The following is a 25505-nucleotide window of genomic DNA, read 5'->3' on the forward strand; positions in this document are numbered from 1 at the left end:
TCCTCACTTCAGCTAAAACAGCTTTGATGAACGACCGCTGTCCCGCAGCGCACGTTGTCATTAGCCTGACACCAGATAGAAGTTAAGTCTTAAGAAAATGGAAAATTGATTTACCTCTTGCTTTAGAGCAAATGGTTAATTCCCTGGAATTCAGACCTACTGCATAAACATTGCAAGAGACACTGGCCATTTTTTTCTTCATCTTGCAGCAGAAATAACAATTTCAGCAGAATGTTGTCTAGGTAACAAGTCAGCATGCATTCCCTATATGAAATGAAACATAAGCATCCAATTGAAGATTTGGTGAATAAGTAATTGAGTAAAGTTATGTGCGTCTTTAAGTATAATGGGTTTGGGTTTGAAAAATGGCTGCTGTAAAAAGAACACTAAAAATGCGAGTTGCTGAGTGTTGAAATAAGGATGATTGATTCCTGAAGACAGAGAGATATGTAGGTCTTTGTCCCCCTAAATTGCATGTGCACATTGTAACAGAGGTAATATTCTCCACTTTGAGAGACACTTTTCCAGGAGTAATAAACAGAGACTGGGACTTCTCCATGCTCCAGATGTTGTCACATCACCAGTGAATGTTTCTCAGGTTGAGATTATATTTTTGAAAGTCAATACAGTATCAGTGTAGACCAACATTTAAATGAGACTAAAGGAAAGCTATTAAACATTTCACATTTCCACAGTTATTGCTTGGGGAACACACTTATGACGACGTAGGCCTACTCTGTTATAAGAATATCTTATTTAGATATATAAATTATGAATTAAAGCACACAAGACAACAATTCCCAGAATGCTTCGCTGCCCTGTGTGGCCGCTCCCAAAGCCACCGCCACACAGAACAGACACTACAATTAAAAACTGAATCCATGTGTCTGTTCCATGCTTTTTTTTCAGTTCATGCCTCTGGAAGCTTAACTTTCATAGGAATTAATTTGAGAAGTTGAAACACTAACTTTGCTCCGCATAGCTCCGTTTACATGAATGCCATCTCCCATCCCCATGCGCGGTTTAAAAACATGCGGAAATGGCTCCCTCTGCTGGCTGTAGTCTTTAGCCTCTGGCAAAATAACGTCAATTTGCGTCATTGGAGGAATTTTTCCTAAAATGCATAAATATCTTGTCTCAAGGGAATATGAGGGAGGAAGCACAATCATTTGAATATAGTCCAGGGTTTCTACTGATACAAAGCCATTTGCTAATCGCTGAAGTAACCCTTTAAAGAAAAAAATGTAAAATGTAAAAATGTATGTACTTTTTGATCAAAAATATTTGTCTTACACTGCTTTGCAATTCTGCAAGTTCTTGTGGAGTATGTAACGGCCTTAAGTCAAAATTCCTTCACAAAAAAGAAAGGTAAAACAACAATGTCTGATGATTTTGTAGTTAGAGGAGAATTTTTTTTTGGTTTTCGCCCTAGCGTGGTACTTCCGTCTACGTCATGGAGTAATACATGTCATCCCAGAGCAAGACGATCTTTTGTGTTTTAAAAAGTATATAAATGTTTGATGGTTTCGCTAGATGAATAATTGACTGATGGTTTTGCTAGATAAGACCCTTATTCCTCGGCTGGGATCGTGTAGAGCCCTTTGAAGCTGCACTGAAACTGGAATTTGGACCTTCAACCTGTTGTACCTTCAACCTCGACTGAGCCTGGTTTTTCCCAAGGTTCATTTTTTTCCATTATACCACCTGATGAAGTTTTAGTTCCTTGCCACTGTGGCCCAGTGGGGGACACAAACATTTTAACTAAATATCCAAATAAATTGTATTATTCAATGAAATTAACTATATCAACTAAATGATGGATCTGCCCACATTTTCACTATGTGACAATTGAAATGAGCTAGATGACATCACTGGTTTCTCCAGAGTGGCTGTACAGCCGAATCAAATTATGTTGCATTATTTTCCTGTTAACAGTTAGAAGCTGCTTTGAAACAATCGGAATTGTAAAAAGCACTATATAAATAAAGTTGACTTGACTTGAAGTCCACTATGGAGAAAAATCTAGGAATGTTTTTTCTCTAAAACCTTCATTTTGTTTCGACTGAAAAAGAATGACAGGAACATCGTGGAGGTGAGAAAATGATCAGGAAAGTTATATTCTGAAGGGAACTACTCCTTTAAGTACAAAAGCAATGAGCGATGGAAGAGGCAGGTAAGCAAATCAGAGTTACTGCAGTATAGTGATGATGAATGGATGATGACTTGAGTTTACCGTCTTTGCGGGTGATGAAGGAGATAGATGTGGCGATTGTGGAGACCTCATTCATAACACTGATGGTGAGTAGATAATTCAGTAAGACTGGTAGGTAATCTTCAAACACACAGGTAGAAAACACTGGAGACACAAAGGAACATACTGGAGAAACACAAAAGAATCACTGAAGTAACATCTGAGCTTTGGAGAACAGGCAGTCCTTTTTTCATTAACCAGACCAAACAAAAAGCTGTGTCTAAATTCAGAGGCTGCTTCCTTCAAAGGTCTATCACTGCAGTGCAACAAAGGCTGTCCCCCTTAAATGCGTCCTTCGTTTCCTGTGAAATGAATGATACAACAGGGGAATCCTTCACGGCCTTGCCTACCCACAACAGGGATGTTTTTTTAAAAGGAATCGCCAAATGACGCTTTTAAACATAAGTATTTGTTTCATCTTATTCAAATATCTAATGTTGCAAATGTAAAAATTGTTAGTTCAAATGTTGAGTTATATATTTACTAAGACACGACTGTATATAGTTTATATTCTTTATTATACACAGAAATGGACCCTGGTGACGATATTTAGACAGTTTGTGAACCCATTTTGTTTTCAGCCAGTTTACTATAACTTTTTTTTTAAAAGTCCAGTTCAAATGTCACTCATCAACAGCAGCTGTCACAGTTGCTAAGCGACAAGAACAGTCCTCCGTAGACTAGGCCGTCCCATTTAGCTCGGTCAAACCTTCACGGCCTTTAAAGGATGGGAATTGTAGTCTAGAGTGTAAGCGAGGATGCAGCAGTGAGGGAGGACTTGTGCACTTGTGGCTGATGCCGTTTAATATACAAATATACCTGTAGATATTCTGTAATCATTGTTTTATATACTGTATTATATTACAGCCAGTATATGTACATGCAAACCACAACATTTTTTTTTTTTTTACTTCTTCTACAACTTTATGTATTTTAATTGTATCACCATCCATTCTGTCATGTAATATAAAGTAATATAATAGTATATTATAAAAACCTGAACGTGAATATAATTTAAAGTATTTCAAGGGTCTTCAGTAATTATATTATATTATATTATATTATATTATATTATATTATATTATATTATATTATATTATATTATATTATATTATATTATATTATATTATATTATAGTTAAAAAAATCTGCCCTAAAATTAAAATATTTATATAATATTAATTATATTTTATTATATTATATTATTATATTATTTAATATAATAACTTGAATGTGCAAATCACAAAACTATCATTAAACACTATAATATAATAAAATATAATTAATATTATATAAATATTATAATTTTAGGGCAGATTTTTTTAACTATAATATAATATAATATAATATAATATAATATAATATAATATAATATAATATAATATAATATAATATAATATAATATAATATATAATTAATATAATATAATATAACTAATATAATATAATATCATCTCAAACTATTATAAATTTAGGACAGAAAAAAAAATTCAGCAGAGAAAATGCTATGCTGAACAATTGGCTCGCAATCTTAGCATTACTGGACCAAGTGTCAACTTCATGTGACAACTAGCCCCAGTCTCCCTTATACATTTGAATAATCATTTTAGTTCTTACACAATTTTTCTATATATATCCCTGTAGCTCGAACAGTATGGCACAAGCAGTGTCACGGTGTCAGTGTCAGTGTCCAAGGTTCAATCCCTAGGGAATACATGAATTTGTATGCATGAAAATATACCTTTAATACAATGTAAGTCATTTTGAAAACGGTTCAGCCAACAAGTGAGCCATTACCAAACAATGCAACAGTTCCATCTAGTGTTTGGTTTCAAAAGACAAAGGCTCATTTTCAGTGGATAATGTTGCTGCATCTTTTTATTTATGCATGTGCTCTCTCTTTAATGTTTAATTCTCCAAGGTCAGAAAAGATAATAGATTTCTATACTGGCAAAATAGGTCAGGTATATGTCAAGATTTAACTCATTTAAAGGTTTAGATCCTACAGGGGGAATCAAGTGATGTTCAAGGACTTGTATAATAATTAAAATGAATGTTTAAATAAGTGCATTCCTTAACTGGAGGTCAAATGCTAATTTCTGAATGAGGTGTACCAGCTAAGAAAAAGATAAATTAGCATAATTCATCTTTACACAATGTTGCATACCATTTTCACTAATAGGAAACAAAGACATTTAAATTCAATTTTAATCATAGCATTTCGTATTTTATCACTGCAATTGTAATTGTATTTACTGTAGTGGTGATTTCAAAATTATGCTTGAATGACTAATAATTATAATTATAAAATTCCAAGTTTATATTTTGCAAATATGGCATTAAAAAGTGCATGGTAAAAAAAAACTGTCATATCTTAATTGCAACATGTATTATCCAAACAGTGAGAAATTACATTGCATATGAAGTAGTAACCATGAGAACGAAAGGCTCATTTAAAATACCGAAACTATATAAATTATAACGGTAACAACAACAGTGTGCAAAAACTGCAATTAGACATTCATAGGGAAGTATTAGTGTCGGGAATAAATATTTTTTATTGTTGATTTTACATCATGCCAACAGTCATTAGCGAACATTCAGGCACTCTTTCAAAAAATATAAATTTTACATTTGCAGCTCATTGTTTCTGGCACTTGAAGTCCAGGGCAGCCTTTCAGCCTGTGAGCATTAGCCATCAGTCATCACTGTAATGTTTTTATCACCTTGCTGCATGCAAGTGCTAACTAAAAGCAGAAGCACGCTCCATGATCTAAATGAGGATGTCCTAAGTACACGCATGTACTCCTGACACCGGGACGGACAGACTTAAACAGACCTGAGGTTATGTCTGCCTGTCAGCATGGATTTAAATGAATTCCCAAAACATTTCATTTGGCTACTTATATTTATTTTCTATGCTCTGATTTTAGTTTTGCTTTTAATAATTTAATTTGTTGGTATTTACCCACCCATGTGGAAAGCTTAGACAGTTCCCCATTGTAGGATGCTGCTGTTCCCATAGAAATGGCTGTTCCCACCTGCTCTTAAGTTACCCTTAAAGGGATAGTTCACCCATAGGTTCATTCCAAAGGTTTCTGAGAAACACTGATGTGAAATCTAAACAAACAACACATCACTCCCTTCATTTCTCCGAGCCCAAATTAGCAAACTCGCTATGCAACAACAGCAGATCTAGGTTTTGTGAAACATAATCAAAATAATCATAATTGTAATTATTTATAGACATTTTGGTATAGTATTTTTGTTTCTTTTGTTTTGTCTTGTCCTTGTCATTAACATCAACCTTCAGAGGGACTATGAATGAAAATTAACCAGTGTTGTCTAAATCTGGCACATTTTACATATTTGTATGTGTTATAAATATGTAGCCTATTGTCACTGATTAAAAATGATTTTATATATATATATATACACACACAGAAAAGTGTTTTTAATACAAAAAAATTCAACCTTCAAATAATGTTCAGTTATGCACTCAATACTTGGTCGGGAATCCTTTTGCAGAAATGACTGCTTCAATGCGGCGTGGCATGGAGGCGATCAGCCTGTGGCACTGCTGAGGTGTTATGGAGGCCCAGGATGCTTCGATAGCGGCCTTAAAGCTACACTGTGTGATATTTTCCCCCATCTAGCGGTGTAAAGGTATATGACCATCCAGTGAATAATAGTTTCTGTTCCTCTCAATTCCGATTTCGTTTTAACTCTTATGGTGGCCGATTTAGTCCAAGATTAACATGGCAATCCCCTTCTTCACATTCAACACGGTGCCATCGAGTGTTAAAACGTGAAAGGCGAAGCTTGAATTTACGGGTATGTCCCTCTTTGGCTAATGTACTTTCAAGATGGAGGAGCAACATGGCGACCAGCATTCGAACCCCTCACCCGTATGTATTTTCAATGGCATATTATAAACTTACCAGAATACTTTATTACTCGAAAGAAGTAAATATACATTAATTAGCACATATATTTTTGAAAGAACTAAGTGTTTTAGCTAAGAATAAACTAAAAAAGTTATACAGTGTAGCTTTAAGCTCATCCAGAGTGTTGGGTCTTGCGTCTCTCAACTTTCTCTTCACAATATCCCACAGATTCTCTACACTGTAAACCCTAATAAGTTTGAGAATACTCAAAAGATTTGAGGAAAGTGATTCCTTCAATTCAATTGAGTAATGGAGTCTCCTAAAACTTGTATATTTAAGTTCACTTAACTTGGTGCTCACATTCACTGTACTTAAATTGTTAAGTTCACCAAACTGGGTACACCAGTTCAGTACAGCATGCTGGGTACAACAACTCCCCCATTGGTCCCAACATGCATTGCGGCATGAATAAATTATGCGTCTGAATTGTGACAAATTTTCTTTGAATTCTTACTATTTGCTGTTACTTTTGCTGTTTTGTTCTGATGTTTTTGTAGCTTGTTTTATGTTCAGAGTTGATCTGTTTATCAGATTTTTTCACCATTGTAAAAAGTTTTGTCACCATTGTAGAGTTTCATACGCAGATCAGTGATGTGTGTGTATGTCTAACTAATGCCATAGATTTAAAAAATTTCTGCACAAAAAAAAAAAAAAAAAAATATATATATATATATATATATATATATATATATATATATATATATATATATATATATATATATATATATATATATATATTAGCACAATAGTGAAGATTTTAGTATTATTAATATTTCGAAACTAATAATAATTGCTTTGACATCCAAAGCATTGGACTCTGCAAAAGATCAGGGATTCTGCCTATATATGATGATGTTATTATCGTCATCAATGAATAAACAACATCGCTTAAAGCCCCACTTGGCTACTTTTGCTCTCGGGGTCCCCCTACAGTTTGGAAAAAATAATGTCCTCAACTACTGTCGTAAGCACTGTAATCCTACAACAGGGGATGCCATCGCGCGTGCATTTGTTGACATGACAACCCTGATAGCCCTGAACTAGTGATGCGTGGGTCGTCTCATAACCCGCGGACCCCGTATGTCTATTTAATGGTCGCGGGTGCGCGGCGGGTTGTAAAAATATATACAGTGGTGCGGTGCGGGCCAAATAACTTCATAAAAGCGTCCCGCGGGTCAGCACTAACAGTTCCTCTGAACACTGCAAGAGGATTTCGAGTTCTTCTGGCGGCGCGTGTGAAATGTCTTCATCCCAGGTAACGTTACAGTCAGTGGCATATGCTTCAGCATGTCATACGAATATAATTTCATGGCTTTTATTTTTTTCAAACGCCAAATAATCACGATGCTCACTTTACAAGCCAGTGTCATTATAGTAGTCTATTGGTTACCGTTTTACAGAATCTATATGATACTTCAGCTCAATGTCTGAGTGGTAGCTCACCGTAACAAGCAGGACAGCATCGGTCGGGCACGCCTCCTCCAGCTCACGCCGACGAGCAAACGCTGGTCACATTTTGATCCTAGTCCTGCCTTTAATCCCATCACTTTTTCGTTTCCTCTTATTGCTTTCCTCCAACAAAACCTTTTCTTTCTTATGTGTCTGTGCTGCTTCGGACATGACTATATTATCCGACGAACAAAGTTGTGCTCGCACGTCTGAATGTAAGGAAGTGTGTGTGTTGGTGGAAGTGACGTATATGCCGTAAAGCAGTCGAATTTTGTAGTTCTTTTTGTTCTCGGGTTACTACCCGAAACCCGAATTTTAAAAGTACGATTAAAAACGATACAGACCCCATCAGGCTATGAGAGACGTGTCATTCAACCTATTGTAAGTCGATTTATCATCACAAGAGTCTTAAAAAATATATTATGAAGGTTGAAAAGTTACCTAGTGCTGCTTTAATGATATTTCTCTTGGCTTTTTGTTACTTAACATAGGTGTCTCACACACACAAAGCAGCCAGAGAAACACTAATATTACATTAAGGGTCAAGAGCCCAACTAAAGCAAACGCTTATCTCCATCATGGTGACTTCCAACAAAACTATAATTTTCATTAAAACAGAAATAAAGTCAATTTGGTTATAAGTTAGTTCACGTATTATTGTTATGTTTAGTAACTTACAAATTTTTACTTACCGAATTTAAGATTGCACACAATGAAAAAGTCTCCATCTTAATTTGAATCAGCAACAAGCAACAGATGAGGCGAAAAGGATCGCCAAATCCTTTCAAATCTGAAAACCAAATCTTCATCTCCATAAAGCTTTTCAGCAGATGGAAGCATGAAGTGCTCCAAAATCTCCTGATAGCGAGCTGCATTGACCCTGCCCTTGATAAAACGCAGTGGACCAACACCAGCAGCTGACATGGCACCCCAGACCATCACTGACTGTGGGTACTTGACACCGGACTTCAGGCATTTTGGCATTTCCTTCTCCCCAGTCTTCCTCCAGACTCTGGCACCTTGATTTCCGAATGACATGCAACATTTGTTTTTATCCGAAAAAAGTACTTTGGACCACTGAGCAACAGTCCAGTGCTGCGTCTCTGTAGCCCAAAAGTGGCTTGCCCTGGGGAATGCGGCACCTGTAGCCCATTTCCTGCACACGCCTGTGCACGGTGGCTCTGGATGTTTCTACTCCAGACTCAGTCCACTGCTTCCGCAGGTCCCCCAAGGTCTGGAATCGGTCCTTCTCCACAATCTTCCTCAGGGTCCGGTCACCTCTTCTCGTTGTGCAGCGTTTTTTGCCACACTTTTTCCTTCCCACAGACTTCCCACTGAGGTGCCTTGATACAGCACTCTGGGAACGGCCTATTCGTTCAGAAATTTCTTTCTGTGTCTTACCCTCTCGCTTGAGGGTGTCAATGATGGCCTTCTGGACAGCAGTCAGGTCGGCAGTCTTACCCATGATTGCGGTTTTGAGTAATGAACCAGGCTGGGAGTTTTTAAAAGCCTCAGGAATCTTTTGCAGGTGTTTAGAGTTTATTAGTTGATTCAGATGATTAGGTTAATAGCTCGTTTAGAGAACCTTTTCATGATATGCTTATTTTTTTAGATGGGATTTTTCATGAGCTGTATGCCAAAATTATCAGTATTAAAACAATAAAAGACCTGAAATATTTCAGTTGGTGTGCAATGAATCTAAAATATGAAAGTTTAATTTTTATCATTACATTATGGAAAATAATGAAGTTTTATCACAATATGCTAGTTCTTTGAGAAGGACCATGTGTATATATAACCAATGTTACTCATGTATCAAGCAGAAAAGGAACATTCCGTCAGTGGACACGCCCCCTGCTGCTGAAGTGTGTTGTGGTTCTCCTTGAATCAGTCTGATACACTTTTATTCTCCTATTACAAAGCCACTATATACAAACACAATTGTTTCAGCACTCACACAGAAAAGACATCTAGAAAATATTCACAAAATGTGGCCGTCTTGTTTAGAAACCACTATTTGTTTGCTTTAATCTTAACCTCTGCATTAATATTTTTAAAACAACAAAGCTGTACATTTCTTTCGATATTATCTATTTACCAAGGCGATTTGGTAATACAGGTTTCCCCATGTATTTATATAGCCTATTTTGTTTTTTTTTTAAATACGTCAGCTGTTTGTTGACGTAATTTAAAGAGCGTGGTGGGGGCTTTTGTTTTGACAGCGACGTGGCCCGGAAGTGCTTTGGTCAGACTGCCAACATCACATACTCGGCTAGTAAGCGATCAGTGTGGGTCGATACTGCGGAATAGGTGGCAAACTAGATGAGTTTACCGCGACGGAACAACGTTGACTATTTAGGACTCACCATGTCATTAGCCGCTGCCTGAGCTCAGGGAAGTAGACAATGAAAAGCGTTAACAAATCTGTTAATTTATGTAGTTACTCGCAGACTGATTGTCATGATTTTAGCCGTTGCTAAGTGTGACGTGATTCTGTGTGATTAAAGTTGAGCCACAGAGTTGAGAAAATCGATCAGGTCAATGTACCAAGAGCTCCAAAACCGCCTTCACAGCAGAACCGCAGTGGACGTGTGTTTTTAATCTCGTGATATTTACGGGTAGATGCAAACAACTCATTAGCTAACAGCTAACCATAATACACCAACTGGCACCACCAAGCATCGACCGATTGCACAGGATTTGTAGTTAAATTTCTGGATCTTCGGCAGAAATGGATGACTTCAGCTCCATCAGTCTGCTGTCTCTGGCTATGCTAGTCGGTTGTTATGTGGCTGGGACTATTCCCTTGGCTGTCAACTTCTCTGAGGTGAGCTTTATCCCGACTCCGAGTTATCCCTGTCTACAGTAGTTTATTTAGGACAGGTGTGCTAAGTATTCAGTCCTTGGGAGCTTTAGGATGTGTTTAAAAAGGCAGATATCCATAATGTGTAGTGCTGATGGTTTCAGAAACAGGATTGAGATCTGTATTGATCTCCAAAACTTGAGCACCCTCAATTTTAAGGGTTAGTTCAGACTAACATGGAAATGTTTTCATTATTTACTCACCCGTATGTCGTTCCAAACCCGCAAGACTTTCGTTTATTTTCAGAACACAAATGAAGATATTTTAATCTGAGAGCTGTGTGTTCCTCCATTGACAGCTACGCAACTACCGCTTCATGAAGGGATCGTAAAACTATTCCATATGAATTGAACGGTTTAGTCCAAATTTTCTGGAGACACGATCGCTTCATATGATAATATACACTAACCTCATTGGTTGTTGCTGAAGCTCAAACGTGCTGCGTAACACGAGAATGAACCTCATTGGTTGTTGCTGAAGCTCAAACGTGCTGCGTAAAACGAGAATGAACCTCATTGGTTCTTGCTGAAGCGCAAGTGTGATGCGTAACACGAGAATGAACCTCATTGGTTGTTGCTGAAGCTCAAACTGCGTAACACGAGAATGGACCTCATTGGTTCTCGCTGAAGCTCAAACATGCTGCGTAACACGAGAATGAACCTTATTGGTTCTCGCTGAAGCGCAAACGTGCTGCGTAACACGAGAATGAACCTCATTGGTTCTCGCTGAAGCTCAAACGTGCTGCGTAACACGAGAATGAACCTCATTGGTTGTTGCTGAAGCTCAAACGTGCTGCGTAACATGAGAATGAACCTCATTGGTTCTCGCTAAAGCTCAAACGTGCAGCATAACATGAGAATGAACCTCATTGGTTGTTGCTGAAGCTCAAGCGTGCTGCGTAACATGAGAATGAACCTCATTGGTTCTCGCTAAAGCTCAAACGTGCAGCATAACATGAGAATGAACCTCATTGGTTCTCGCTGAAGCTCAAACGTGCTGCGTAACACGAGAATGAACCTCATTGGTTGTTGCTGAAGCTCAAACGTGCTGCGTAACACGAGAATGAACCTCATTGGTTCTCACTGAAGCTCAAACGTGCTGCGTAACATGAGAATGAACCTCATTGGTTCTCACTGAAGCTCAAACGTGCTGCGTAACACGAGAATGAACCTCATTGGTTCTTGTCAAGTGAACATGCTTGAGTTTAAATTCACCTTAACTGTGGCCTGTTGCATAAAGCTGGTTTCAGTTGTTACCCAGGTAAGTTTGAGATTAGTTTGAGCAAATTCTGGTTTTTCAGGCTTTAGAAGATGGATTGGTTTTAGCTGTGCTTATCACCATGGGCTCTGGAGCAGGGTTTATTCTGGGTTAGATTACAAACCCAAACTGGACCAATCAGCTACAAGTAAAGACACAATAAAGTCACACCCCCTGTATCTCTCGTTCCAAATTAAAGCAGTTCATAATGATAAAAACTTTAGAAATAATTGCTAATTATTTAAATTATTTAAATTAGTTGCTAATTCTTTAAATTCTCTAAAATCTTTTGGTGCTAATTATTGAAGAGTTAAAGTGGTAGTTGTGTAGCTGTCAATGCAGGGACAGAAAGCTCTCAGATTTTCATAAAATATCTTCATTTGTGTTCTGAAGATGAACAAAAGTCATGAGGGTGAGGAATCAGTGACAGAATTCTTTGGGCATAAACCTAGATTCCAAGGGCAAATAGTCTTATTTTGAATGTTGAATGTTATATCAAGCTAAAGTTTATACAATAGACAAGCTGTTTAATCTACCACCCACAGTAAACTTGTTTAAACTGGCGTGTTTCGGCTTAAAAAGCAGTTCAGGTTGATGTTCTGGGCAAGCTAATTGTATTTTATGGTTTACGATGCACCAAAATGTGTGGATCATAAAAAGCGGGAGGGTGATAAAATGTCTATATGAATTGATACAGTTTAAAGAACAGTCAAATGTGTTTATAGTCTTAAGATTGTTATTTTTTTCATATAATAATTCACTGCTATTATTTTAATGGGTAATCTACATTTCAGAAGTTTGGGGTTGTATTTTGATGCTGATAATATCAAAATGGCTAAATAAAAACAGGCTTATAATGATGATGACCAATGCCACCCTCACACTATACATCAAGAAGGTTAGTCATGCTTGCTGAGATTCTGCCATTCCTTTCGTCTTCAGGAGAAGCTGAAGTTGGTGACGGTGTTGGGCGCCGGGCTGTTGTGTGGCACTGCACTGGCTGTTATTATTCCAGAGGGAGTTCATGCGCTCTATGAGGAAATGCTGGAAGGTGACGTTCAAGTTCACACTTAATGCATTGATTCAGTTTACTAATAATGCAAAATATATAATTAAAGTTTCTCCATGCATAAATCCTAAACTGATATATCCGGAAGTTTATCCGGAGGAATGCGTTCATGAGTGGTATACATGATGCTATTTTAAATTATGAGCAGCTAGTAGCTTTATAATCTTAAGTAGTTAAACTATATTCAGGCTCTTTTGGAAAAAAACACTTTAAACTATTAACAAAATTTTGCTGACAATTTTGTAGTTATGTTATTAAATGAATATATGAATTCTAATGCAATTAGACCTCTTAATTTCTGGCACAAAACAGCAAGGATTTTTTATTAATTCATTTTAAATGGGCAATTTGTATGAATTTATTTTCATGTATTAATCACTTTTTTTATTGCCAATGTGTGAACAGCTTGTAGCGAAACTTTAAAAAAAACGAGACATTCACGACTATGTTGTCTATCTATAGAAGCCTGTAGACTGATTTTTAAGTGAAGGTCTCTGGTCAGTTTAGCTGGGAAAATCAAAAGGATGTGACCGTTACGCTCTTCCATTCAATGACACATTAAATGATTGCTTATACAATGTTCGGTGATTTGCAGAATTCGTGCAAACATATCGACATCATTGATGTTATGTATGAATGCCCTCCAAAGCTGTTCTCTTTCCTGTTTTGCTGTAGGTGGGCACCACCAGGGCCATGGGCAGGTGGAAGCAGAAGTTTCTGATCAGAAGCCAGCAGAAGGAATCGTGGGTCCCAGCGGTGAACACAGCCACAGTCACGAGCAGCTCCACGCTTATATCGGTGTCTCTCTGGTGCTGGGCTTCGTCTTCATGCTGTTGGTGGATCAAATCGGCAGTGCTCACATGCACAACAGCGATGGTCGGTAATGGCGAATTAGAATGATATAAACTGTGGCGTAAAGTGTCTGAATCCATTCTCTCCACATTTTTAGATCCAGAAGCAGCAAGGACTGCTAGCTCTAAAGTCACCACCACGCTTGGATTGGTCGTCCATGCTGCAGGTAAAACTGATTGAAGAAACTGTTAATGAAACGTCTTTAAGTGAGTTATCCAAATATGTAGTATGTTATTTTAGTAGCTTGTATTATTGTCATATTTGTAATGCTGCACACTACCGTCTATTTAAATACATTTTAGAAGTTATGCTCACCAAGGCTGTAAAATGAAAAAACAAAAAAATGACGAATATTCTGAAATATTATTATAGTTTATAATAACTGGGTTATATACACTGTTTCAAATTATTTGTGACATATCCGTAGGATTTCAGTACAATAAACAAACACTTTTTTTGAAAAACTAAAATCTAAATGTTTATTTTTTTGAAAACTGGTGTCAATCTCAGACAGGTTTAAGTAGTTTGCCCTACTTAAATAGGCTACTGAAATCCTAATATGTCACTTGCATAATAATTCGGAACACAGTATATATGGTTATGTGCCAAGCCGTGACTTTTTACCCAGTATGCTGGGTGTCTCATAGTGTCAAATGCAACTGCACGTTGGGGGAGTTTATAATAAGCGCGTTCACTCTATACTCTCATGACACATTAGACTGGGTAAACCCAGCCTGATCTGCTGGCTATTTGATTTTGGAAACCTGTACATACTTTTATCCTGCTTCTGTTGCAAATTTGCAGCTACCAATCACAATCCGGCCTATCCACCTTGTGCGCTATTGGCGGGTTTAACACAGTGACTGTGATAGATTGCTGGTCTGATTGGTTGAAGGACTATCCAATACATCAGACATCCATCAGAGTCATTTGAACTATGCCCGTTGATCCTCTTGTGCTGTAAAAATACAGAGCAGACTGCCCAGACCAATGTTCAATCTTAAAAAGACTGAGCTTGGTCTGGTGATAGCCAGACAAAAGACCCATGGAAACATAGCTAAGACTTTCTAAATATATTTGACTATTTAGGGAAAGTAGCCTACCTGTTGAGGCCTTCACAAGCACCCGTAAAAGCTGTTGAGTTGAGTAAGGCGTGACTGCGTGGTGGCACTAATTCTGCTAGGTGGCACTAATGTAATTTTACTAATTTTAAATACTTTTTTAAAAAACAACGTTTTCGTTAAACATAAATGTCCCTACGGAGAAAATAAAATACTATGAAAATATTTTCAGTTATAACTTTTTTTCACTCAATTGAAGTTTTAGGGGTTTTTTTCTGCTCATTTTTCCTCTTGGGCGAGCGATCCCAATCCTCACAGCTTACCCAGCTCATTAAATCCCACATTTCCAGCAAACCAATGAGAATGCAGGATAGTGATGACGATACATAACAACAGAGCGTATGCGCCAAAGCTGCTGTGGATCCGCATACCCGGAACACTCAGTGACTGGCAGATTTGAAGAACATTATAGTCGTTTGGCATATTAAATAAATGATGGAGCGTTACATACGTATTACTAACATGTCATCATGTGAGCTTTATGATACACCTCAAACAAGGGAATTTATAGCAATTTATAGTCTTAATGCTAATCAGCGAGTCCACATGAATGGGTTGGTGTGCAGAGCATTCGCATCTTATATGGACCGCACACCATTTACATGCATGCATACATACACACACATAAACACACTGTTACATGCCATTACTCCAGTCTTGAGTGTCACATGATCCTTAAGAAATAATTCTAATATGCTGATTTTGTGCTCAGTTGATATAGCTATTTTATTGGTGCGTAATTATTAATAATGGTTCCTAATAATATCAATATTGAAATTAGTTTTGGCTGCTTAATAAAAGTACTTGGTTTAACATTGATAATAATTAGAAATATTTCTGAAGGATCATGTCACACTGAAGACTAATGTAATGATGCTGAAAATTCAGCATTGCCATCACAGGAAAAGAAAATAGAAAACAGCTCTTTTAAATGCTAATAATATATCACAATATTTCAGTTTTTACTGTATTTTAAACAAATAAATGCATCCTTGGTGATCATAAGAGACTTTGACATGAAGTGCATGTTAAATTTGACCAGTGATGATATTTGATTAATTCTGTGGCTCCAGCTGACGGTGTTGCTCTCGGAGCGGCTGCATCCACGTCTCAGACCAGCGTCCAGCTCATTGTATTTGTGGCCATTATGTTGCATAAGGTACAGTCAACTTTAATGAAGTTAATGTACTTCTACTCTAGCTTGTGTATTACTCTAGTGCAGGGGTTTTCAAATCATTCCTGGAGCCTCCCCAGCACTGCACATTTTGGATGTCTCCCTTATTAGTGTCTTATTTAACACAGTTGTATTAACTCATCAGCTGATTAGTTTAGTACTCCATGAGCTGAGCTGGGTGTGTCCAATAAGGGAGATATCCAAAATGTGCAGTCCTGGGGAGGCTCCAGGAATGGTTTTGAAAACCCCTGCGTGTACTGTGAATATAGTTGATAACTTGTTTGCGCTGTTTCTCGTTTGTATCGATTTGTTTAGAAACGCCTGCTGAATGACTAAATGTAAATGTAGGGTCCTTTCCAATTGTGTTTCCAAATAAAATCTCCAAATATTTCAGAACATAAGCACACTCACAATGCGTACTTTGCATTTTATCTTAGACAACAACTGTAACACATTGAAAATATCGTATAAGCAGTAATATCAAATATTATTTCTTATTAATAATACATTTTTGTATTTTAATGTTTTAATTTTTGTGTAAAATTTAAAGCTGAATTTTCAGCATCATTACTCCAGTCTTCAGTGTCACCTGATCTTTCAGAAATCATTCTGATTGATGTGATGATTTGCTACTCTGAAAGCAATTCTTCTTATTATTTATAATTCTTTGATAAATGGAAAGTAAAAAAAGAAAGTGTGTGTTTGTGAGAAATAGATTTTCTTTTGTAACAATGTAATAGTCTTTACTGTTGTATTGATCAATTTAATGCATCCTTGCTGAGTAAAGGTATTCATTTCTTACAACAACAAAAATCTTATTGACTATAAATCATTAGGTATATTTTGCTGGATTTGTTTTTTTGTGAATTGTGTAGCCTTATGAAAGCATTTCTTATCCTTTGAAAATGTTCTTTTTTTTAATGCTTATTTAAATGTTTAATATTTTTGCTCTGATGCTATTGTATTTCAGGCTCCTGCTGCATTTGGACTTGTCTCTTTCCTCATGCATGCGGGTTTGGAAAGAAACCGTATCCGGAAGCATCTATTAGTCTTTGCCTTGGCTGCCCCTGTTTTGGCCATGCTTACCTATGTTGGACTCAGTCAGGTATGTTCAAATATTAAAATTAAATTAAAAAAAATTGTAAGCCTTTTTAGTGTCGATTTGATAGACAACATCTGCATATCATTTCAACTGGGTTAAAACAAAGACTTTAGATATACAAAGAAAGTACACTATTACTATGAATGGGAGAATATGGCGGAATAAAATAAGAGTCATTGGCCGTCTCTTGAAACTGCGTTCTTAAGCAATATTGCGTCCTTGTGTTCTCATACTGGATCATAAGTCAACCGGCGAAGTGACGAACGCAAGTACAGAGGATGCATGAAAATAACCGGATGTGTTCTTGGTACACGTTAAAAATCTTTGAGGACGCTGTGGTTCCTGTAAGCTCACTTAAGAGATTTCCGCTGCAAGCTCACAAATACACAACGTTAATAAAGTGATAAAGACCTAAAAGAAAGCATGCAGTATTTCAATTGGCATATTAAAAACAATCTTAACATTGGCAGAGCATATGTAACATTAAGCATGCATGCTCATTTTCGCAAATAGATGCAGTGAAGTAAAACTAGATAAAATATATATTGTATTTATTAACGTTTTCCTAACTTATTTTGAATATTACATTTCCAAAAATGACTGGTCCAAACCAGTTGTGGAACACCAAAAAAATAGGCAATGATAATCTCAGGTTATATTTAAGTTCTTCATTTAATGTTAAAAGCGTGTAATGTGACTTTGAATATCATTTAGTGCATAACTTTGTAACGTAGTCGTACTAAATGCAACAATGGATAATTCACCTCAGATCTTGAAATTAAACAAATGAAAACAAGAACATTCAACTGTGAACAAACAAGTCTGTGCTATGACAGATTGTTTTAGTAACTCAGTATCTTTAGTCATATTTAAATGGTATAATATGTATGAATTTGGTTATGTATCCATTTCCTTGCGAGTGCCGTAGCCTACACTAACTGCGAGAGCCCAGCCACACACTGTTCTGATTGGCTGTGGTTTTTGACCAGGGCTGGACTGGTAATCTGGCATGCCGGGCATTTGCCCGGTGGGCCGACGCACTTTTGGGGCCGGTATAGTGTTTAAAATTAAAAAAAAAAAAAAAAGTTTTTTTTTTTTTTTTTTACCACTGACAACATGCAGCGACAGCGGTCCATTGGTTTGTTTTCTGAATTGACAAGCCGAAGCGAGAGAGACCTCCCCTCCATATTAGGCGCTTTTTTCTATTTATTTATTTATTTATTATTTGAGCGCATGGAACTGCAAAAGGCGAATATCCGCACAGCACAGCCGCTGACGAACGTACGCTGCGTTTAAATACTGCTCTATGAACGGCACTTTGACTTATTTTGTTTTATACAATCGTGTGAAATGGAAACATTACAGTTCTGTGGTGAATCAGCTGAAAACAGCCGCGAGCATACGTAGCCTATTCATGACGAGGTAAAGTGGAAAACGGCAATACACACAAACGTTTCACTTCAGCACAACCACAACTTACTCTGCAGCTACTAACAGCGAATAAATATGGTGTTTAGGAAGAAACATTTATTAAAAATGTTGCTATATTACATAAATTAATATTGCAGAATATAAATCACTTTTATAGAGGCTGTTTTCGTATTTTCTACAGGTGTTTACATTTTTTTTTACTTACAAATAAGTTTATTATATATGTTTTATATAGTTTTGGAAACAATATAGCCATATAATGAGGAGCAAGGTTTGTACAGTCTGTTTTTTACCCTGTGACTACCATGATCTTACATTTAAATGAAACTGGTCTACAGTTAAACTAGTCTATAAAACAGCTTTAAGTCTAGATCCCTTAAATAAAGGACAAAGCTTTTTTTTCCTCTTTAAAAGTTTTATTAACTTTTTTTAATAGATTTAATGAAATGTAATAGCATCATGAAAGATAGATATCAGTGTCTTACTTAAATGATGTGTTAACTCTTGAAAAATATGATTGTTCAACCCCAAAATGTGATCATTTACTCACACTAATGTCATTCCAAAAGTTGGATAAATGATGACGGCATTTAAAAGCAGTAAATGTACTTTACTGCATCCTAGCTCAAAATCATCAGTGCTTTACTGCTAAGGGCATTTCTGTCTGACCAAAAAAGCAATATTAAGTTTATCTGCATTTGCAGCAAATTCGATAATATCTATCATTATTTGTCCTAGTTTTATTTATATATGCGAATTTAAGGCCCCAGCCCCAGCAAAAACATTCACGGGGAACTCATGGGCCGGATGTGCTGGGTATGCCAGAGCCGAATTTTAGCCCCAGTCCAGCCCTGTTTTTGACTGATTTTGTCGCATCTCCGTCACATTGCATCTGGTGTGGACAGACAAGTTGCCTATCGCTGTAATCTAATCTAAAAGAATAATGTGATATACACCTAGGATGGCTTGAGGGTGAGTAAATAATGGGGTAAATATGTTTAAATATGTACTAAATTGGCATAGTTTTTTAGTAAACTTTTAGTAAACAAGTTTAGTACCTAATAATGACCCTAAAATGGCACAAAGTTTATTATTCTCAGTATAACTTCACAGCGATAACTGATGCTTCACCAGGGTTACATAACATAACCACCATGGAGGCCCACGCTATGTTTTTCAGATTGGCCCGCAGGCATCGCATTGCCATGGGAACAGCTGAGGTGGCAGAGTGGAGATTATTCACCTCTCGCTCCCCTGCTGTGAAACACCCCATAATTGTGTTTTCTTAGACTGCGTTTGTTTCCCTGATTTCCAGCCTTAGATGTGTTTTTTATTTTTTTTATTATTTTTTTTATGGGTTGTTGGCATGTCAATGAGCATCCTTGTAAGAATCCTGAATATTTAATATCCTCCCAAAACAGATTCCACCTCTCTCACTGGCCCTCATTTATCAAAAGTGCGTACACCAAATTTCCAGCGTACACCTTGCGTACACCCAAACCCACGGTGACTTTGAGATTTATCAATATGGACGTTGGCGTACGGCACGCTCAAATCCTACGCCAGCTCAGGAGGTGGTGTACGCACGTTTGAGTTAGTGGGAAAATGCGCAGAAAAGCAATTCCTAACGCCACAAAACGCACTGACAAGATATGCTATATGACCCACTGTTAAAAACCACAACAACATTCAGTGTTTATTTTTGTGCAAAATGAACGTCAATGTTTAATTTGTGTGACTTTACCAAAGCGTTTGATTTGTAGGCATATATTCCTCCAGTCGCGAGCCTGTGCGCTTCATCTGACGTTTCAGGCCCAGCAGCTGCGCACGGACTGGGACTAAAATAATTCAGACTGACAAAATAATAAAAATTACATTCTTCTTTTAAATAATAATAGTAATAAAATCAATAAAAACGACACTCTTCTTCTAAATAACAAGCGTCATTAAGAATAATAATCATAATAATAAGAATAAGAATCTTACAAATTGTCATGTAATTATTAATGTGAATGAATCTTACTCCACATCATATCATCATCAGTATTGTACACCCCAATAGCCTACATGTGCCGTGATACGAAATTAAATGCTAATTGTTTCAAAACGTGCTGTAAAATAATGCATTGTGATGGTAATTTATCATCCAAACAGCTTTAAACTGCTTTAAACTCCCAAATAAAACAATTTCGTTTTTTTTTTTTCACTTCCCTGGTGATGGTCTCGATGGGCGCGTCTCAATCATCTCACTAGTTCAGTAGTCAGGGCACTGATCAGGGAGTCAGCCCATTGACTTATTTCCTAATCAGTGCCCTGACTAGTGGACTAGTGAGATGATTGAGCGCGCCCGATCTCCACGTCGGAGAAGTTTCGCTTCTTTGCCGTCTTCTGTTTGTCCATGACGTAAAATGAGGGCGTGGGAGAGGCGGAGACTTGAATATATAGGGGCGTGTTATTCTAATGACGATCGTTTTCAGCCGCCGAATTTATCAAGGGCAAGTATTGCGTACACCTGGATTGCAGAGGTGCGCACAGTTTCATAAATCAGGCGGTGAGAGGAGTGTAAGCATAATCTTACGCCAACATATACACCGGTTTCTACGCAAGATTGATAAATGAGGGCCACTGTGTCCTAGATTCACCCGCCATCTAAAGATCTTTTTACACTTAAAGCTAAATCGAAGAACAAACTGATGTGATGTAATTTAGAACAAAATCAGACCAAAATGTAGTTTGTTTTCAGTGTCTGAAACGGCTTGCCAATGCAAACTTTCCGTAAAAGTTCGCTCTGGCTTGTAAACGGCGTTGTATTGCCATTGGGCCCTGGCAATTACGTTATAGGAAGATGTTCGTGTAGGCTTTCTCTTCTGCTTCATTTCTCCTGTTCAGTCAGTCGAGGTCAGACGTCCACACACAAGTTAAAAACATCAACACTGGAGAGCTGCTTTAAGGTGCCAATATACACACGGCGAGGGTTTTTTTCGTTTTTCATTTAGTGGTAAAATTTGAAATGGCGAACATCTGATGCCACCCACACTACTGTTAGATGAATATGTGTTGCGCGCATTCCTCACATTAACAAAATAATCACAACAAAATTGAGAGCATCAAGCACGTGAAAAGCATCTAATCATTAGCCTGACAAGCCAGACCCACATCAAGATGTTTGGTCTGGAAACTCACCATTGACAGCTCAATCTGAGGGGCGGATAAACGGTTGTCTTTCAAACTCCCTCTGCACGCGATAGGATAGCACTACACCAACCAGAGCAACGAAGGTGAAGCAGAGCTCTTTGATAGATTAAACATTCGCCGTATCCGGGCGGCTAAACTCAGAACACATCTTCCCTTTTTAAGAATGACTTCAGTGCCGTTCTTTGTTCTTTTCTCAGAGAAAAGCTTAACTCCAAGTCTTCCAGAGTCACGGTCAAAGCAGATTCGAAAGACCGCCGTTCGCCAGTTTCCTATCGTTCCAAACCTATCCGCATTGCTACATGCTTAGATTCTTATGATTAAAAAAAAAATTGTTTTGCTGTTTTCTTAATTTTGTTGCATTTTATATTTTATTTTTGAGAGAAAGCCATGCAGCACATATTTACATATTCATCTAACTGTTGTTTTAAGCAGTGTGGGTGGTGTCGGAAGTTTGCTAAAAGTACATCACTGCTCACATATTATGAACTTTGTTTTCCCCGCAAGAGAAGAACAAAAATGAACTTGAGTATATCTGGGCCTTGAAGGGTTAGTTCACCCAGAAATTAAAATTCTGTCATTAATTACTCACCCGTAAGACCTCAGTTCATCTTCGGAACTCAAATAATGATATTTTTGTTGAAATCCGATGGCTCAGAAAGGCCTTCATAGACACCAATGTCATTTCTAAAGATGTTGTTACAAAGCCCATCTCACTACAGTGATTCTACAATCATTTAATGAAGCGACGAGTAGTTTTTGTGCGCAAAAAAAACCTAAATGACTTGTATCAAAACACAGCTTCCTGAAGCCTCTGAGCTTTCTTAATCAACGTATTGATTCAGGATTCAGACCGCATGTCAAACCGCCAAACTGCTGAAATCACGTGACTTTGGTCATCCGAACCGCTGATTCGATACACATTAAGCTCCGAAGCTTCAGAAAGCTGTTTTGAAATTTGCCTATCACTATATAAGTCATTATTTAGTTCTTTTTTTGCACACTATTTCTATATAAACTATTTTAAACTATTCTCATCGCTTCATAAAATGATCGTAGAGCCGCTGTAGTGAGATGGGCTTTGTAACGACGTCTTTAATGCCTGTATGGGTCTTGAGAGAGGAAATGACATTGTGGCCAATGGACGCCTTTCTGAGCCATCAGATTTCAACAAAAATATCTGAATTTGTGTTCTGAAGATGAACGGAGGTCTTACGGATGTCATACGACATGAGGGTGAGTAATTAATGACAGAACTTACATTTTTGGGTGAACTAACACTTTTCCCTTTTCTCCATCCAGAGCAGTAAAGAGGCACTATCTGACGTCAACGCCACCGGTGTGGCCATGCTGTTCTCCGCCGGCACCTTCCTGTACGTGGCTACGGTGCACGTCCTCCCCGAAGTGGGCGGCATGGGCGGCCACAGCCACTCGCCCGGCGGCAGCACAGGGAAAGGACTGAGCAAAGTGGAGGTCGGAGCTCTGGTTCTAGGCTGTCTGATACCTCTAGTGCTGTCCATCGGCCACCAGCACTAATGTTCTTCACACGTCTGAAAAGTGCAAATGGGACTCTGAACAGCGTTGGCCAAACAAGCTCACAAAAGTGGTTTAAATCATGCCTCTGTCAGTTTATTCAAGTCAGCGGTTGGAATACACGCAGGAACTTTGCAGTAGGGAACAGGATTTGAGGAAGCGCATATGGACTTCTGAAATGGACTGCCCTGCCGCTCCATAAAAAAAAAAACACTGCAACTGACGGCTTACGATGACCATACACGAATAAAAACGATCAAGTGTCCAACTCATTTAACTACTTTTTTTTTTTTCTTCAGCGGTGCTTGTTTAAAAGAATCAGTTGTTGTTGGGTAGTCATGTATGCTTTAAAATTAGTATTCCTTCATTTGTTTTTTTTATATGGAATCTTTTAAAAGATGAACCGGCAATGTTGTGCCCTATTACAAAAATAAAAAATAGTTTTGATACTTTACAAACATAAAAATTCGTATTAAGGGGTCAGACCCAGAGTAATTATATGAAGTTTATTTACCCCTTTTTGCACAAATCTTAATGCGATAACAGTATTCAATTAATATGGGAACATACACTGGGCTTTTTTGTTTTTTAACCTGATTACTGCTAAAATTATTTTCCTCTTATAAACTAATTAAATTATGGTTATTGGATATGACATTCGTTTTGCCAGTAGAATTTTTAATATTAAAGCTTTTCTTTTTTTTTAATGATGCTTGAAATGTTTGGTGTCCAAAGGTTTAGTGGATAAACACATTGTTCTGTTTAGGTCAGTGCATGCACAGCATTATTATTTGACTTATTCAAACCTGATTGGTTGTTTAATCCTGGAAAAGGATCTCATTGGTCAGTCAGATGTTTTGTACTGTGATGCCTGCTCAGAGCAGAGCCTGTGTACTGTAAATATGTATTCTCTGTATAAATGACAAACAAAACCACCCTATTTGACATCCTGTTCTACAGAGTAGTTTTTAGTCTCATTTTAGCTTATGGGATGAGTGGGAAAGAAAGATTGTTTTAAGTTAATGACTTGCTTTTTTTATTCTTTGTCTTAGCCGAAGAGAATTTGGTGTCAGTTGGGAAGATTATACGGTGGATTTCTGAACGTGTAGATTTGAAGGAGTGATCCATGATCTGTAAAGCTGTTGTATTTGTCACTAAACTATTTTTAAGGTTGCCTCTGGAGGTTGAATAAGAAAGCATTAAGAGGCAAACTTGGACACCAGCAACATCCTGGTCCTGGTTTACAAGTGTTGCATTCTTGCTCTGAAAAATGACAGTTATAGTCTTGTGAAAGCTATGTTAATGCCTTTAGCTCTCTAGCGCCCCCATCTTACTGTAGTGTGCAAGCGCAGCATCGCCCTCAAATTGTGGAAGATATATACAAGAGATTTCATTCTGAATTGAAGGGAAAATGCGTCTCACAACATTACCTCCTCCTAGAGATTTGGCACAGATACATAATGGAACTTAATGGTGATTGGTTAGGGGAACTGTTGTGCCATATTGACTTTGATTCTTCTAAAGCTCAGAGCTGATGCAGACTGTTTAGGTCTTGGGATCGAGATTTTACAATGAAGCGGGACATATTGAATTCAGAGTTTTTGGCTTTTATGTGATCATTCCACACGAGGAGTATGCCTTATTTTTCTCGCAATTGTTTAACTTAAAATGGTTGCAAAAGTCTTTGTTCATGATTTGAATAAACTTATTTCTTTTTTAATGGATGCAAATCTTACTACGTACCTTATTTTGCCTGTCTAAAAACATTTGGAATTGAGTTGAGAAATATTTTCACATTGTAAATTAATGAAGCAAATAAATGAGAAATGAGTAATCGTTTAAAGACCATTTTTCAATTCAATTAACATTTATTTGTATAGTGCTTTTCACAGTTATTTTCCAGTAATTAAGAACAGAGACACCTTAAGAATTTTGACTGCAATCTAGGACATTTTTCAATGTTTTTAACTTTTAGTGGCATCACACTGAAGCCCAGAAATATGATTCTATTATACATGACAACAGAGTTTGGAGATTCTACAAATAATATGATGAGTAGATTACTAAATTAGCTGAAATAATATGATATATGAGCAATGTTTCTTGAGTAGGAGTGTGCGATGGCTCTATATCAGCAAGGCTGTGATTAGGCCACCATAGGCAAGATTTAAAAAAAAAAGTATAAGTAGTTTGTACAAAAGGAAGTAAATGCAAGCAACAACAAAAAAACAGCAGTCTAAAGAACAGAAACAGCACTCAAGTACCT

The 25505-nt window shown here is 37.3% G+C and overlaps 1 protein-coding gene across 1 annotated transcript; it reads left to right on the forward strand.

The window, feature by feature from the left end:
• The first annotated feature begins 9877 nt into the window (after positions 1-9877).
• Positions 9878-24963, forward strand: slc39a9 (solute carrier family 39 member 9). The gene is made up of 7 exons (XM_067454972.1): positions 9878-10472; positions 12708-12816; positions 13510-13710; positions 13784-13852; positions 15881-15966; positions 16952-17086; positions 23009-24963. Exons 1-7 carry the CDS (start codon positions 10377-10379, stop codon positions 23240-23242), a joined length of 930 nt encoding a protein of 309 aa, XP_067311073.1. The 5' UTR covers positions 9878-10376; the 3' UTR covers positions 23243-24963.
• The last annotated feature ends 542 nt before the right edge of the window (positions 24964-25505 follow it).

This window comes from Pseudorasbora parva, chromosome 10, assembly GCF_024679245.1.
Source record: "Pseudorasbora parva isolate DD20220531a chromosome 10, ASM2467924v1, whole genome shotgun sequence".
NCBI lineage: Eukaryota > Metazoa > Chordata > Actinopteri > Cypriniformes > Gobionidae > Pseudorasbora > Pseudorasbora parva.